The 18,878-nt window shown below is 36.1% G+C and overlaps 1 protein-coding gene across 1 annotated transcript in view; it reads right to left on the bottom strand.

The window, feature by feature from the left end:
* Positions 1–18,878, bottom strand: part of MIPOL1 (mirror-image polydactyly 1) — a 180,838-nt gene that overhangs the window by 109,464 nt on the left and 52,496 nt on the right. Inside the window, exons 6-8 of the mRNA XM_074149368.1 lie at positions 10,858–10,987; positions 6,181–6,214; positions 5,751–5,921 (exon numbers count right to left, since the gene is read on the bottom strand). Coding sequence (XP_074005469.1) covers positions 5,751–5,921; positions 6,181–6,214; positions 10,858–10,987 — 335 coding nt within the window. The remainder of the gene's footprint in view (positions 1–5,750; positions 5,922–6,180; positions 6,215–10,857; positions 10,988–18,878) is intronic.

Genomic DNA, 18,878 nt, shown 5'->3' with positions numbered 1-18,878 from the left:
AATATTCATGCTCCAGCTAGCACAAGTATATCTGAGGTAGAGAGACAGAGCATACCTAGTCATCTCAGAAAGTAAAGAATTATAATAATTTTTGAACCTGAGTTTGTTTTTAGGAGAAGCAAGCAGCCAAGTAGGGAAGAACCTGTCCTTTTGTGAGATGCAAAAGATTCTTGATACTCTTCAGCATCATTCCCAATGGTTTTACTCCATGCCTCCCAACTACAGCAGTTACTGGTTCAGTATAACATGGACTTCCTAAAACATGGATTTAGTCAAACTTTCAAAGGATTATCTTTATTTAGGAACACAGGAAATGAAATGTGACATTATAAAGCACCATTCCAGTGCAACACAATCAAATGGAAAATTAACATGGCTAATCACAACAATTACTCATATAACTGGCTTTTTGTGATCTTACTTCAGGATCCCTTTTATCCAGCATTACCTCCAAAGAAGAGACATCTGTGAGGTTTATCTGAGGCCACTGATGTGAGTACCAATAAAACTGACAACCATTTCTTCAACTCTTGTTTCTTTTCTCCCTGAAGTCACAGTGCAACTTTTAGTGTTATATCTCAAAATTAATTTTGTTTTTTAAAAAAATCTATTTTATATTTTATTCCATATCCCTATTGCTTTCTCTCTCGGTTTAACCATCCTGCTGGCAAATAATTTCCCCGTGCCTGTTCATCTGCTACCTCTTAGAGAAAAGCACGACAAACGAAGACAACAGGAACTTGCTGTTGCCTGCCCAAAGGAAACCAGACATAAGAGTGAACCAGCATGGTCCTTAGATCCTCAAATTACAATAAACGTCCCCTTTACCTTCACTTCCCTCCTCAAATAAGCCTGTGACCAAAATCATCAGTAGCCCACAGCAGCTGCCTGGTTCACAAACAACTGTGAATATAGTGTTCTACCTTTCCTTTTCCTGTTCCCAAATATCAGTGGCAAAACGGAAAAGGTAGCAGAGGAAGCATCCTGGCACAGCAGCCAGGAGGACACTGTCAAATGTTCTCCTGCCACCCAAGAACTCGTTTGGTATCCTTGACCAGGAAGTGTCAAAGGGCACCAAAACTGAACTGCTAATTCAAATTACTAAAAATAACATCCCAAACTGTGGTTTGAGTTGCAAAGGGATCACGATCATCTCTATCCTAAGATAAGAGAGCCATGAGGCATTGTAACCAGTCACCTGACTATTCCCCAATTAAAGACCCAAGATCTGCAAGTAATTTTTTTCTTTTACATATGCTTTTGTTGTTTTTACACTTCATAGAGCTCTTGCATTTATTACTTCAGTAAGATCTGTTCACTCATGTGTGCTGAGAATGCCTTAATGCTCTGTGAATCACAGATAACACAGAGCTCTACACCTTATTTGGTGTAAAAGGAGGGAAATTGCTTGAGCAGAATGAAAAAAAAAAAGTTAGCAAGAAGCTGGCTTTTTGTACGCATAGACATTTACCAGTTATTAGTCATTAGTCGAAACTGATAATGATGGGCAGTCAAGCATAGCGCTTCTCATCTTTGTTTTCAATGACGATAAACTGCTGCCGGCTGCCAAACTGCCTCAAAATGGGGAAAGATACTTAAACTTGCCTCAGATGAGCAACTGGGTGCGTGCCAATTTTTTACATGAACAGTCATAAGCATGTTCCTGCACAGCAGGATGTGATCAAACTATTCAAAGCTGTAAAACCAGGTTTGCTTGCCAGTTATGTTATTGCTTCAAGATCAGTGTATTGGAGACGATACTTTGCCAGCCACGAAACCACTGTTTTTCCTTAACAACAAATTCTATACCTTTAATATTTAAAACTCTGTATAGAACTGACTGTTCCAAATTAAAAATTATTTACGAAATATTTATTTCTATATTAAGGCTGAAAACGCATCAAACACACATTCTCCTGAACTGTAAGCCATCTCTTATTTAGCTTTAAAAAATTGCTTCCTTCAAGCTGTAGCAACTAAAAGGTCCCCTTTCTTCTCTAGACCAGAAGAAAAGTAATTGTAATGACTTACTCAAGTCCTCAGCTTCAGCTGCCAACCCCTTAACACATTAACATTCCTGTCCACAAAGTGTGATGTGGTTAGTAGGTGGTTGCTAGTTTGAGACATTGCACTGTATTGCCTCCTGCTGGAAACCACTTTTTAAAAGTATTTTATGAAGATCGCACAATATGACTATTCCATATGTAATCATTATTAAATGTCTGTCACTAATTGGATTACTCAAGCAAGAGAGACTTTTGAAGAAAGGCAGAACTCTAGTACGGACAAATAAGTTTTTTCCTTGAATGGGTTAAGACAAACCCGAACATTACAGACAAGAAACTGATGTTTTATTTCTCATGACAGTCAGCATCTTTCTCCGTTTTCCTTTTAAAGAATCAGTTATAAAACAGACTCAAGCTCTCCAGTATAACACAATATCTGTTCACTAACAAACATACCTTAGCAAATACAACCAAACAGTTGAGTTTGTTTTTTTAAGGGGGTTGGTACAGGAGAAGATGGATGTCAATGTTTAGCCACGCTTTAGTTGTTTGTTTTTTATTCACTTGAAAATACATACTAAAAGTAGTATCAAATATTTGAGTTTATACCATTTTATTTGTTTTTGCACATACAAAAAGTAGTTTGCATATTTGCTCAGCAATCTAGTGAATGATCTAAGATTACATACACATACGCAGCTCAATACAGTGATAGAAGTGCCTCTATCTGCTTCCTAGCAAGAAGTAACATTCATGTTTGAAATCTCAAAAAAAATATGCAGAAGTTCTTGGGTGTTACAGCTGAAAAGACCATTTTCATGACCTTTCCAAGGCATGGACAGTGCTCTTCATTTTTTTAAAAAAAAGTGAATTAAAAAAATTATTCAAGCAAAATTCAAATAGAAGAATCACAACTAGCTAACCATTGTCAAGTATGCTGCAACAGCAGTCCAGTTAAATGCAACTTAATAGTATAACTACCAGAAAAAGTATTGAAAAACTGCATTTAAAAGGCTCACTGAAAGTAATCTGTATTTATTTGGTCATAGGAAACACAAAGTTTATAGAATTCCATTCTCTAGGAATGTAATCTATTCCTTACTTGAAATCAAAGCAATGCATTTGAGCTGTGAAAGCTTTTGAGTTACTCTTTGTTACTGAGAAAAATCAGAAATCCTACAAGTAAAACCCAAAAAACTAGATACTACTTATATGCACTGTGCTCAAACATCAAATGCCAGGATATTGTGAAGAAAACCATAAAGAAGGATAACAGATGCAGCTTCATTAAACACAGTCAGTCCAAACCCTTATTATTGTATAGGCACTTTTTTGTCATATGGAACCAGTTATGGTGGTCACTCGAATGACATTGCTGTCTCCAGCACCACACAACAGCAAGCTGGACCAGAGCAACATGGTGTTCGCACAATGTGTCATGAAGCATTTAACTTCCATTGCCCAGCGACCTCTGAACTTTAAAAATGCCTTTTCCAGAGGATAGCCACTGTAGGCTACAGTTTCCTCTATTTGTGCTTTGTCTCATCCTGCTTTCACCAATCCCCCCTCCCCCCATATTTGATGTCACCTCCATCAAAAAGAAAAAGATTTTAACTTGCAGATGTTATGAATGCCTGAGGCGACCTCAGATCTTACTTCCAATAATTTGCATTTGTTATGCTAAGCATATACATCCCCTGAATTATAGCTAGTCCCTTTGTGGTCTAATGTAGGAATCCCTCTCCTATTGTTCTTGCTGTTAGCACTGTAATAACTACCACTATTGCAATGTTAACAAAAGACTACTAATAATTCAAGTACAGTACGAATTCCCAAGGAATCATCAAGTGAGAAATGCAGGTAGCTGCAATTCCAAGGACCTATTTTCTACAGTCAAGAGTTACAGCCATACCAGCATCACGTATGTGAAAACACAACACATGATCAACAGAGTTCTATTAATAATAATTAATTTAAAACAATGGTATTATAAATTGCAAACGGCATCACAGTAGTACAGCTTAATACCAAATATTTAAATTTCCATTCGGAGGGGATTTCTGATTTTATTCATTTATTTTTTCAGCTGCACTGTCTACTTAACATTACCTGTACTTTTTGCTGACAGCCTAAAGATAGCTTTGCTGGTTGTAGCACATGAGACATTACTATATAAAATAATTATCTTTATTAATTTCCAAACTGATTACTTGGAAAAGATTACTCCTTAAACAGGCAGCTTAAAAATCAATTCAATTAAAATGTATATTAAAATGCCCTACAATGACATTTCTGGCACTCATAAAAGTTTCATGGTCCAAGTATTCCTGAAAGTCCCCCTTCAACAAAAAAGCAAAAACTGGCAAAACAAAAATAAAAGTATCAAAAGATCTTTGTCTTTTCCTGAAAGCTTTTTTCTCGTAAGCTGGTCACTTTTAAATGCCCTGTGCAAAGAAGAAAGAGCACAAACTTTTGGCAGGACTGTTGGATGTTTCCCAATAGCTATGCTGCTCATCGTTATTATAAAAGCAAAATAAAGTAGTCTGAAAAAGTAAAGTTCCAATATTAACAACTTTCAGCATTAACATCCTTTGCAGTGCATACTGGATAGACACACAAAATATTTTAAGCAGCAGGCAGATGGGGCTTTCAAGGTTAAAGTAGGAGAGAATGCAAAAACAACAATTGCAAAAAAAAAAAAAAAAAAGACAATTACAGGGTGTGTAGAAAAGACTCTTTTACCAGGAAACTTTTCAATACAGCATAAATTCAATCAACATTATCAATACCACTCAAGATCACAAACCTGACTAAATCTAACAGAAATTAGTTAGATGTGGGCTAACTTTGGTAACTCACATTAAAAATCTAACTTTTCAGTATTGGAAGAGTCAGATAAAATTTCTTGCCTGGGATGAATACATAAGGAGTTTCATCCAGTCAAAAATCTTGTATTTTCCCAGGAGATATATTCCTTACTTGGATGACTTCTCCCTGCAGCCTGTTCCTATTGAGCTAAATCTAGGTTTAAATCCAGGAAAGCTAACCGTGAGGAAAACCAAAACAAAAAAGCTCTTCCACGAGATGAGAAAAGCAAGGGGAATCTCTTCATGGGGAAGGGGTTGAAGACAGATTGTTCTGTGAAAATAGGAAATTGCAGGGATTGAGTATCTGAGCAGAAAAAGGATCTCAGCTTCTTTCAAGTCATGTTGCAGAAGTGTAAGACTTTGAGAGCCAAGGACCACATGCTGATTTTTATCTCATGAATGTAAAGCAACAAAGGGATGAATTGCTTGCACTGTTGCATGTGGTACCGTTATCTTCCTTTAACGTATATTTTTGCTGCCGTTTACAAACCCTTGAGTCCCAGTTAACTGTTGTTGAATGCATTATACCAATACAGCATACAGCAAAACTAAGTCCTTAATATCTTTTTTTCATTGGTCAATGCACTGAAAACTATTTTTGTTTTAAAAAAGGAGACAGCTAGTGATCAGGTGCAAAAAAAACAAAAATAACTTTTCTCCTGAAATGCATTAATGTCATTTCAATGGGAACTACTACCATGAAGAAACAGTTGATCATTAATCAGCCATTTACTATAAGGCTTCTCTTTGATATTTTCAACAGAGAAAAATAAACGAAATAATTTTGTTCCCCAAAAGCAAAGAAAAAAAAAAAAAGGAAAAAAAAAAGAAAAAAAGAAATTTGGTATTGAGTGATTATATACTTGTAGAGACTTACTTGAGACAAAGCAGCATCCCGTTGTTCTATTACTGCATTCATTTCCTCAGCTATTATTTTCTTTTTACGTTCTTTGGTCCTGTGTATTCGATTCAGAATTATAGCTCCATTCTTCAGTATATCTATCCCTGTGTCTGCATTGTTTATTCTGTTCAGTAATTCCTGTAATGTCTACCAACAGCATTATATGTTAGTCAGACATGAAGTTTTAATATATTTTATTTAATATAGGGTTTTAATTAATAGGCACATGTGAATTGTAAATTGACTGAGTGAAGTTATTGAATTTTCATATTGCAGCAAAGATGTACATTATTAGTGTGTCAATTCTTCTTTTTCCCACATCTTAGTTCTTGAAACCCACTCAATTGAACTTAAGCCTCTAAGATATAAGACTGACATCAAGAAATCTCCTCAGAGAATGGCTTACCATGTCATTTTCTTCAGGGTTAATATTTTCTAGCCTAGAAAAAAGGGACACAGAAAGCCTGATCAGTAGCATTTCCTTAGTGCAGCAAAATGAGTTCGCTTTTTAAATCTTTAGAACCTCAAGTAATTTCATTCTACTAGTCTTTAGAGTCAACCATGACACTGAACATATTAAAGTGCCACCTGCTCGACTCCATCTTTCAATAATGCTCCATATCTTCAGCACTGACTTCAGACTGTTAAGTTATTAATGTTTACTGCTATATATGACTACAAGGATCAATTGTTCATATGTGCTTAGATGAAGAAAGTTCCCCAGTGATAGAAATGACTGATGCTCTTATTTTATTTATTTCTGGGCTTACAACTTTTACCTGACGTTGTAATTTTGTTGTTTTTACTGCATCCCAAATGAAACAGGACAGGACTTCTGTGGAGATTTTTTTTTTTCCATTTTAAAGTAATTCTTTTTCCACCTCACTCTTCCAAAATATGGAAAAAAACCTAGTAGAAGTTTCCTTAAAAATGGTTTGATTTTATTTCCTGCATAAAACAGCAAGCTAATTCAATTCTCTGCAAGGCCCCTATTTAATTCTGGAGCACCCCACCTCCTTCCCCCCCGCCCCAACACTTTCCCCCTTTTTAGTTCAACAGAACGTATATTGACCTGTCAAATATAAAGGTAATATGAGGAATTTAGTCATACAGCATTGAACACTGGCTGTACAAAGCAGTGAGTGATAACACAAAAATCTAATAAATGGGATTGTATGCATTTTATTTTACTTAAGGTTAGTTATATGGACAGCATATTATCTATCTTCAAACCGGGACAAACACCTATGTCTATTTTGAAATGGAAAAGACCTCTTGTCTGGAAAAATGAGAATACTAAAGTTACCTTACCACTCCAGTGCTACTGACTTAATGGCGACTTCTACTAAAAATAGGCCTGTCACTAGCATATGATATTTCAAAAGACTGATACAGTACCATTAAACATCTACTAAACAGCATCACACATTTTTTAAACAGTGCTGTGACAGGTGCTGCTCTGAAGCCGAGACTTTAGCTAGCAAACATCATAGAGCATAATGACAGCACACTAGCACCTTTTACATTAAAGCATTAGTTTTACCAGATAACAATACATAAGGCATAGTAAATCAAACAGTACAGAGTTTAATTCTTTAGATAACAAAGAAATAATTCAGAATGTACTACCAGTGTACAATGGCTGGTATATTTATATGGAATTCACAAGTAGTAACTACTCCAACATATACAGTCAGCATCAGAACTAAACAAAACAAAGTAAAAGCTAACCTTTGCTTGGTTTGAATTGTATTAACAAAGTAACACAAATCATAAAATAACAAACATATTATATGTCCAAATTCTCAGAACTGTCTCCTTGACTTCGCTCCTTGTAGAATTCCTGCTTTAGGTTTTTACGTTGCTCCAAGTGCCACTTCATGTGGGACTTAAAAATGGATCAGTGGCTAGTTTGTATTCACAATGAAAGGAACGGTATTTGTCAAAGTAAATTGGTAGGACTGACCCGGCTTCTCCAGAGGACTTCTACCTTGCTAAAAGTTTGGGTCAACAAAATCACCCAGCCGACCAACAGGCTGGGTAAGCATGACACCTTCGGAAGAAATGGGAGTGGGAAAAAGAACAGGAACTTTTACAGTTAAGTGTAGCCTTTCAGCATACTACTGCCACATGGGATCTGTCTGTAGGTGTACATACAACTCCTTAGGTGACAGGATTTTTTTAAGCAGCAGCATCCAGAGTTGTCTATTTACACTGCTGCCTCTCCCTGTGCTGTGCACAAGCAATAAGTGTCCCTTAGATCTCTCATGATCCAAGGATTCCTCTTCCCCCCAGTTCTACACACATTCTGCTACTATAACCCCTAGGGCCAACAGGACTAAAAGAATTTTGGTTGTTACAGTTAAATAATAACAACAGAATTGCTCCAGCTGCTAATTTAAAGAAAGCATTAAAACATTCGATAAAGGTTGGCAGGCTGTTCAATATTGCCCTCTTGTAAAGATGTCTGATTGGAGTAAGTCCAAAGCAGATGGAAGGAGTGACCTGTGCTCTAAAACTTGATGAGTGTGGCACAAGTAACCAATGTTCTTTAAAAAAACCCAAACCTCTATGTACTCCCTGTCTGAGACAGAGAACTTGACCTTTTGAACAAACAGCATCAGGAAGAAAATACTAAGGGTGGTAGTTGGAAAAGTTCCAAGATTCCAGAAGACACTCAAAAATTAAATAAAATAAACCAAGTCCCTCATGGCTCATCTCATCACGTCCTTCCAAAGGAGTGGTGAGGCGAACTCCAAAAAATTTCCATTCAGCCAGTAATAAACTACTTAGAATAAAGAGAAAGAAGAAAAAAGAAAGAAAAAAGTAATGTCCTAGTGGGGTTGACTCTGGGTTGTTCATATCCAGGCTGAACAGGATATCCTGGAAAATACTGAAACTATGATCTTACAGTACACTGGCAAGGACAATTTTTTTGAATTAAAGTGCTTTTGTCCCTAGTCATGTGGTGTTGGCTGTCATGACAGCAAGTATCACACTGAAGCCTGACCTGCACGCTTACAGAATATACAGTAAGAGACACTAGCTACAGACAATGGCTCACCAGTTTAGGCAGAGACAAATGTATATCAGATATTGAACCAAAAGTAGCTGCTTAGCCCATCACAATTTTTACTTTGTTGGGTTGGTGCTCTCCACAGGGAAATCTCCTACTCCAATTCTGAGACTATGAATGGCATCAGGGTATCAGGTCTATAAAGCATCAGAAGGAGCACCCAAGTGGATGACAGCAATAACAATTGCTATTCTCTAAATGATAGCAAGAAGGTGTAATAACTTGGCTCCAAGCTATCAGCCAAGGGAGTTACTGACCCTCTCCTTGGAGAAAGTACCTTTTTTGTCATTACCAGTGTGTCCAGTGCCTTCTGCAATGACATGTTTTGGGGAAGGTATTATGCGTGTTCTCCAAGAAATGGAGTTTCTTCTCTTTTCTCATCCTTATGCTTAAAACTGAGTTGGTCTTCCAGTACGTGAGTGAAGCAGACAGAAGGGGCTGAAGGGAAAACAAGTGATGGTGCTCTGAGAGATTCACGTGTGCCAAGATCAGCCACACGTGTGTCTATGGATTCCACTGCAGAAAAAAGCAGCAATATGCCTCTTGCACTTAATTACCAGTGACTTCTTCCCGAAACCCAAGAGTCATTGACTAGGTCTGTTGAACAGAATAATTTGCTGCAGGACTTGAGTGCTTTAACCCTAAAGATCTTGAGTTTATGCTAACAGCTTATGGACAATTTCATTTGATTTTTGGGGCCATACAAAACTTTCTTGCTTTCTTTACTCTTGGAACATACAAAACTAGAAGAGTGACGAAATTGGAAAGACTGGAGTAAGGCTCACAGTTATGATGCCTCTTAGGGGAATGCAAAGCACATTTGTAATTTCCTCAGAGATTGCTGCTCAGAGCAAGATTTCAGATGCACGTACACCTAGAATGGGCTCTGTAGAGACATTAACTCTAACATGTTGTGCACTAATACTTGTGGGAAAGGCATCTCCTAATCTTGCTATTGAGTCATACTTACAGGCTGTGACAAACTCTAGCAACTTGTAAATTCCACAGACTAGTGGTGCACAAACTATGTGCAGATTACTGAAATGTATTTAGATAACATTCTCTGCCCTTACCTATAAAAATACCCAAAAGAAGATGACTGGTTTTCTGCCATAAAGAGGAAAGGGTGTTCTTAATAGAATCAATTATTTAAAACATAGTTGCCTGCCATTTAGTTAACTAACAACTGCACCTAGTCAGTCTCCCACCATGAGAAACTTCTCTGTTTGCTTTGTATTTCTCTTGGCAGAAATATAGGAGAAATTTCTCAGCCACTCTAGACTTTGGGGACTATCCTTTGTGGGACTACAATGGATGGCAACCAAGATGATCACAACTCAGGTGGAGAAGGATTACATTGAGAGGCAAATTGTAGCTTCAAAGCTACTTATATCACAAAGTGAGAAATGAAACTGTTCTTTATCTTCCTCTCCTGACTTAACAATTTTTATTTAACATGAGATTGCCTATTTCTGTTGTGCTAACATGGCATACATAAAACTCTATGAAGTATTAATTATACCCTTATTGCCTTACAAACCGCTGCTACACTAAAGATAAGAAAAAAACCATATGTTTTTACTACCTCACCCACACCATTAGCAGAAATTTTGCTGAAGAAAATGTCTAGTGGGCTTAAGGCCTTGATTGATTTCCTATACATTACAACTTCTGACTGACATTCTGGTACTCCATGTCGAAAGATCCCTATAAAACATCACATCCATCTTATTTGTCCCTGAATAAATCAATACCAAAGCTTTTGATTATATTTGTAACTTTTGTGATCAAAATTATTCACCTCACTCTCAGTCTCCAGAGAAAAATGAAGTCATATAGGATGGCTAACAAATTAACCAATGGCACAGTAAGACTAGCACTAAACTGGTATTTCATCATAGAGAAGTTTGTGCTAAGTTTTCCTATATAACCACTGTCGAGCAGTTTGTGACAGTCACAAAGTGACACATCAACCTTTTTTGCACAAGGTGGGAAATGTATACTTACTCTTTGAGAGTCTCTTCTAAACGCTGGACTCGTAGAAATGCTTCATCTCTCTCTTCGTTGGCTAACCTAAGCCTTGCCATGACAGCTTCATCACGTTCCCGTTGAGCAGAGTAAACTTCTTCCACCAAAGCTGCAAAAGCAACCGGTGTGTTTAACAAGTAAGTTTGACAGGGAAAGACACCATTAGATGCACTTACATGGGCCTTTGCCAGCATCTCCTAAAACTAACGTTTCTCCACTGACCTCAGATTACTCTGGATAAGGTCTATATTACTCTTCAGACACAACACTAAATTGTTGTTGATTGCTAAAGTGAATACTTTAAGGAATGAAATAAAGCTATGCTTTCAAATTCTCCCCTGTATAATCAAACAGGGCAAAGAAGGGATTTGCTTTGCATTCTGAATTCTTGCTTAATGGAAAAGTAATACTTAAAGCTCAGAATCATATGAGACACTAGTAGGTTTCTTCTAGGACATACAGTTAAAAGCAACGATCCATTCTACTTCTACCATCACACGGCTTCCTATCAGGGTGGCACACTGATATTAAATATTAAAAATTCTAATATTTTCATAGTCTGTCTCTGGTATCACAAGAGTGGCACAGCTGGCATCTCTCTCTGCCAAGCCTTTACTTTATTGTGCAATATACTGTTATATTATCTGTTATGGCATACATGGACCTTGGAGCATTAGGTGCCAATAAACTAAGATTTACTGTCTATCCTTCGGAGCAAACTAACACCTTCAAGTCGTTCCTCATCTCGAGCTTACATTTTCTTCCTGCCTCTCCCCTGTCAATATGTCTAACACCATCTCTGGCACACCGCCAGAATCCTTACCTCAACCCTGCCTCCACTAAAATCTTTATTCATACTTTCATCATTTCCCTCTGCAATACTGCAAATCTCTCCTCATAGTCATCATAAAACCCTGCAGTCGAAACATCTAGGGACTTTCAGAATGCCATAGTAAGACTCCTGTCACTCCAAGACAGAGGTCTATACCTCTCTGATTGTCACAGGTACCTCCAAAAACTCAACTGAGGTCTGTAGGTTCCAGAATTCTCCATGCTCCCTTTCTAGTCTGCCGAGCTGGTGTTTAGCCACTGTCTCCTAACACCTTACTACAGTCTTTTTCGAATTTTCGCATTTTTTTCTCAAGAACCTTCTGTATTAACCCATTGCTGCTTGGCTTCCTTATCTCCTTCAGAACTCCGCTCCTCTCTGAACCACTGCTCATGTCATTAAGTGGAGATCTCAAAGAAAGGCTTCCTCTTCACTTTAAACTAGAGCTTTTATCCCCCTCCATTCTTGCCTCAATTGATATCAACTTTGTTGCCTTTATAGGTTAATTTACTTGTACTTCACCTTTATACATTATTGTACAAAAACTTCACAGTGTAATATGACCTAAAACACTTTATGGTTCTTCACAGAATGGAACAATAGGAACATAGAAGTATGTTTTGGTAGCAGCTATATTGCTGGCACAAAATACACATTATCAGTACCGAAAAAAGACTCCAAAACAACCCAACCAACTGAAATACAAAAAGTGGTAAGTTTCAGTACAGTTTACAATCAGCTCAGATAACCAGAGATGCAAAGACGAGTGAGAAGATGAACAGAAAAAGAATGCAGAGAGATGAATTAGGAAGATATTCAAGGTAGAAAAGCAATCTTCTTGTCCTCAAGCTGGGGAGAAGAGCATTACTGATGAGTAAGGAAGCATTTTTTGCAGGCCTACAAAAATGTTGCACAATAACAGCAGACTGGACAAAAGAAGACAGGGAAAGTCTAAGTGGCATTTCTGGGAGTGCAGTCCCTCCTCACAAAAATCCGCAGAGGAGCTGAGGTCCTAGTCATCAGGCCAGAGATGTAACAATTTTTGTCCCAACAAACAAAAAAGCTATTCAGCATCAGAAACACAATTCTTGAAAGGTACAGAAAATTTAACAAACACCAATTTAATTATCTTCTATTTGAGTCGCCACCTTAGCGTGGAAAACCACAACTTGCTGACTGCTACAATGGGTCTTGAGTATAAAACTACACTTAAAAGGGACTGTGTTTTGGTATATCCAATTCCCTCTCTGAGGAACTATAGCCTGTGGCAATAATGACTATAAAGGCATTTTAAAACCAGATTGTTGCTTATTTGTCCTTAAACCAAAGTAATGTACATATAACAGTATGAAAACATTCAGCAAAAGAGATTTTTTAAGTTACTTAAACATCCTGCTTATCTCAAATCTTACCATCCCTGATAGCAGCCCAGAGGCTAATTGTCTTGAACAATGAACCCTTCCCCCATTCAAAGGCCCATTACAAAATACTGTCTTTTAACTATTGGCTATGGAAAAGTCACTTAAATTGAGCAACCCTTTTGTGCTATTTTCTTATTCTTCCACTAAAATAAGGCATTGGAGTAAACATCCCAATGACCTGATCCATCAAATACCTGAAAAAAATTTTATAATTTTTCCACATCAATTACAAGTGTTTGGATTTTGCTTCTCTTTCTATAAGTTATATTGCAAGTTATTTTTTTCATATTAAAACATTAAACAGATTAGTTAGAGTGTAGAAAATCATGTAAGATGTTTATATGGTGATCTAAGTTTAAAAAAAAAGAAAAAAAAAGAAACTTAGCTACATGGCATTTCAGTATCATGTAGCAATACTGACACTGATCGCAAAAAATCACTAATTTAAAAAACATTTAAAGTCCTCGTCTAACTCATTTTAGTGGTCTACAGAAGGCTAACTCACCTGATTCCTTTACCAGCCAAAGCTTCTGGTGAATTTAGGTTAGACATTTCTGTTATCCAATGACTATACATTTCTGACTCTTTAATATTTTACGAATTCCTCTTTTTAATACCATGTGGAATAGTATAACAGTAATACAATTGCAGATAGTCTGAAGTATGTTATTAACAATTACATTCACCATTCACATTGAGCTTTGGATGAGTCACAAGTAAAAGTTCAGGACCATAAGGATCACAAGATTCTTCAAATAAGCCGCTGAAATACAAACACCTTTTGATTGCAATGCAGCAGCAAATCAGAACACTTTGTGTCATATTTAGGAAAGTATGTGAAGTATAAGCTGTCCAATGAAAAGTCTATGAGAGACAGTGACGTAAAAATCCTTCATATTAAAAGGAGTAAAGAATATCCAGATTATCATCCCTACGCTTCTTAAAAATGCTAGGCAAAAGTTAATTGAAAGTAACAAGTCAGGCTCCTGAGTCCCAGTCAAGATATGGCATATCCAGCAAAATACTAGCCCCATACTGGCACACTGACTTGATGCCTGATCCAATGAAAAAAGGGATCCAGCTACTTAGTCACCAGCTGCTCTGGTCGACACCACAAGGTTTTTCTTGGAGACTTTCCAGCGGCGCACCAACCAACCCTATCCTGTTTATCTTGAGGCCTGACCAACAAGAAACACAAATTCTTATAGAACTTATGTTTCAAGCAAGAAAATGACACACAAAAATGAAGTATGAAAAGTCAAGTATTAAGCTAAAACGAATTGTGCCATTTATTAATTCATATACATACAATGATATTCAAGAGTTAAAATATTTAAATCCCATATTGCTAAATGAAGAAAAAAGGATTATTTTCCAATGTTTGCAAACATTGTAATATATACAAATGCGACATTACTATTTAGTTGCATAAACTTTATTTGCTTTAGAATAATTTAATAACATCTTTCTCCTTGTAACTAAAACCCCTGCATACTCTAAAAGAGCTCTTTATTTTAAAAGAATCATTATGCTAAACTCATCAATTCTAAAACATTTTTAGTTTTTAGTAAAGAAAACAATTGTAAACAGAGAGCTTTTGTAAGGTAGATAGCTATTACAAAGTTCACTTAGAAAATCAATATAGCATTTTAGCTGGAATTTGCTCATTAAACACCCACAGCTCTAATGCAAATTATGGTGGAATGAATAAAGCAAATACATATGCTTCTTTCTTTTTATTAAATGTAAAATCTACTGTTAATTGCATCTGGTATGTCATATAAACTTTTCTCCTTAACTATTAAATGGAAGCTTTTACAAAAGTCATTAGAGATTCTCTTTCTTTGACTTGTATAAATTTCAATATTTGTTCAGTAAAGGTTCACAGCAGTTAAATTACATTAACAAATATTATTAGCTACTATGTAAGCCAACTAAGTAAAATACTTATATTGCAGGTAAAACAAATCAATGGGTGTTTACAATAATATTTGGATATGTCCATTTTTAAACAAGCTTATCAAATATCATGTAATTCTTAGTCAAATGAGAGAGACTCAAAGTAGATTTTTTTCTTCCCAAATACTCAAATTTGTTTAGTAAGCTAATTGTTTTCTAATATGGGCAAAAGTAAATATGAAGAAGATGAACCATACCGAGTATGAGTTTACTGAGTCAAAGCAGTGTACATATTTTCTTAGTTGAACCTGATTCTCTTGGCAAACCTATCTTCTACACTTTTTAAACTACCTTTAAAATACAGCAGTAATGAGAAGGTGTGTTGGAAATCATTCTAGTTTAAACAGTGGTTCATGATTTTCCAAACAACAGAACTTTGGGGGAAGGGAGGGAAGCTCAGTTCCCAGGAAAAAAGTCTGTTTGCTGATTTCCTAGAGGTCATCTGTGTAAATACAAAAACTGAATAGGAGAGGCAAGAAAGAAGAAATTGTTAGGACTTAAAACATCTATGGCAGCAGAAATCACTTCACATTACTCATTAAAAAATGTAAAATCCAGAATACAGGCCAGACCTTATAAGAAAAAGATGAGATCACTACCCACACCGCTATCTCAGAAGATACAGTTAATATTATAACACTATAACAATTGACTTTCAAGATAAGTCAGTTTTACAGGAATAACAACAATGTTTTGGACTTTGCAAGGTTATTTGACATTAACAGATGTGATGAAATACTGCTTTTGGCTTGGGACTATGTGAAGAAAAAAGCAATCCAAGAAATAGTACAATTAAAATTTTGCTAATTGTTTTTGTAACAAGCACCAGTTATAGTCATCAGTTACTTCCAAGAAAAAGACATGGTGACAAAGTTTTTCTGTTAGGAACAACAAAATGTTGCAGAAGGTCAGGGTTTTGCAGTTTAAGATTTAGTATTCAAGATCGGTGGTTGCTGAACAATAGGTGATGGGATTTTCTTTGGCATTGATTCTGGTACATTCAAGGTAATTTTACTAGCTACTCACACCATTATAGCAACAAGAAATACAAATGAGATAATGCGTTTTTACAAAAAAGGCTCTGAGCATCTTAAATACTCAAGAACTGACTGAAATAATAGTAATGACAAAAAATTTTGATGCATGATTCAACTTCTTTTTCATATGAGTGTACAGCTCTAATATAGGAGTGAATGTTGAAGTCATGAGAAAAATGAAACAAAGAATAATTTTTGGTTTCTGCCTTTTGGAGATGTATATTAGTCTGAAGGAAAAGTAGAAACATGAAAGAACGAGCTTGGCCAGGTCATACTTAGAATTCAAAATTCCTGTAATGAGCTTCTTGTTTATCCTGCTCAGTTGCTCCCATGAAAAAACCATCAGCTGAAATTTATTCTACAGAGAGGCTTAACTGAAGCTTTTTAGGGATTTTTGTTGTGTTTTCACTTTGGATTTCTGAGTAGCAGCTACATGAATGTGAGGAACTAGGGATGTATACAGGGAAAAGAGGTACAATGACTACCTGCCTTCTCATTTTCATCAGTCCTTCCATTCCTCCCACTCCCATCTCTGTCTGTTTAATCACAGGAGGACTTGGAAACAATCCTTGCCATTTCCAGATGGGCCACTATTATTGAATTTTATTTAGCCGCATGGATATATGCTTGCTCTCCTTACAGAAATACAAACATGTATGTATTTGTTATCCAGTCATTTTAGAAATCAAAATCCTCCGAGATGTCTTTCTACTAGATTTAATGACTGTGCTCACAATTCTTAAATAAGAAGTCAATCTTATCATAGCCAAATAAACAACACCCCCAAATTTACTGCATTGCTATGAAAGCCTTTAAAATGTGTCATTAATTGGTCTCTGCGCATACATGTTACAAAATGCAGATAATCCCTAGAAATGTTCAAAGCCTAAGGCCCTTACACAGTTCTCATTCAGGTTTAATGGCAAACTACCATGAGCTCCAGGGCTGACTATCAACTTAAAAATAGCGCTGAAATGTTCTATTACGAAACCGAAAACTTAAGTTCCTAGCTCTTTTTTTGAAAGCTACCATTAATTTACTTTCAGTTATGACCTATAACTGAGAAATAAAAGCAAAATAGTGATAAGAATATAATCGGAAAACTGCTTAAGAGTTTTCACTGGTCTATACCAGGAATTATAGACTATAAGTCATTTACACCTAAATGTGACTTTACAGATAAAGCAATCTGAACAAACACTGATAGAACACAGTGACTTCTTTATTGCTTTGTGCTTGTTGTATGTATTTGGTGCATAGCGTTCATCTGCTCCTACATTTCCAATGCTATAAACAGTGTTCTTAATAAAAGGGTATAGTTGCTTAGTGGCAGCTCTGCATAGGGTTTTCTTTGTGTACTCAGATCCCAATTCAATTAAAAAAAAAATAAAGTGGGAAAGAATAGGGGAGAGTATTATACACAGACCCAAAGGCAGTTCTGTGAAAGCCAATCCCTGTACAATACTTAAGCCTCTGTTTCTAATACACTAAACACATCTGACTTCAAAATTCAAACCATAATGCTGTTAAACTTTTTTTCGGTGAATAATTGCAGATGCCTGAATATTTACTTAAGGGGAAAAAATGTAAATGTTGCATTAAAGTTTGCAAGTTATAATATGACAGGTTAGATAAAAGTTTTTGTAATACCCCAAGAAGCAGATTATTTACAGACCTTTTTATTCCTGAATAAACCCCAATTCCTTATATTCATCTAGGACTGTAGTGGGGAAGAAAGAAAGGCCAGACTAATCATAAAAATATGCAGAAGATAACTGGCTTGCTTTTTACATACAAGCTCCACCCATAAACAGCTTAGTAATTTACATTTTAACCTATGCCAGCTCATCGTATATTGTACTTCAAAGAACTGCACACCACTTTTTGACAATCCACAACTCTGACAATCTGAAGGTAAAGTTACATTGTTTCAAATTAAGCTGTTTAAAATTAAGCCAAGATGTTCTCAGTCTCAACACCCCCAGCTTCAGGGTTTTTTTTCTGTTCTTTAGATGGATTATCTACCTTCCCATACAAAGGATTCCAATCCTACAGCTTTTTTAAAAATTCTGTTATTTACCAGGAAATATTTTGAAAAAATATCCAGGAAATAATTTTGCATAATGAAGCATTAATACGACAAAATCACTAAGAACTACATAGACTATATATACGAATGAATTATGCACAGAAAACTGAGTTAGGGAACTATATGCATTACCTACTTAAACTGTAAAATATCATTCATATTTAGGTTTATAAACACAAGGGTTGGGAACTACTGAGTTCTTTTGGCTAAAGCCCAATATTGGCCTTATTTCAGTTTAATTGGAAGAGGATCTTGAATTCATCTTCTCCATGAGATATCAGGAACCTGGATTTCTGTTTGTACCAAAGGTTAATAAGAAATGTGTCTGCAAAAGTCAAACAGCATTAAATACCAAAAACTGATTATTATTCTGCAGGAGTTGTTCTGTCATTCATAATCTCTCCATGCTCCAACCTTCCACAGCTAATCTTTAATGGATGACATGGAAGAAAGAAAAATAACATCTAAAAAGGGACTCTAAAGTGAGCTTTGAAGAAATGGAAAATACTTTTCTTCCGTGCTGGAAGTTATTGCCACCCAAAGTTTATTACTGGCAAGATTACTTATTTCCTCTTACTTAATGGGATATTAAATCAAACTAACTCTAAGTTAATAGCCACTTGGATATTTATTTTCACTTTTGCTATTAAAACTATTGCATATGC

The sequence above is a fragment of the Numenius arquata genome, chromosome 6 (assembly GCF_964106895.1).
Source record: "Numenius arquata chromosome 6, bNumArq3.hap1.1, whole genome shotgun sequence".
Taxonomy (NCBI): Eukaryota; Metazoa; Chordata; class Aves; order Charadriiformes; family Scolopacidae; genus Numenius; species Numenius arquata.
Note: the sequence above shows the minus strand (reverse complement) of the source record. Positions and strands in the feature narration are given on the sequence as shown.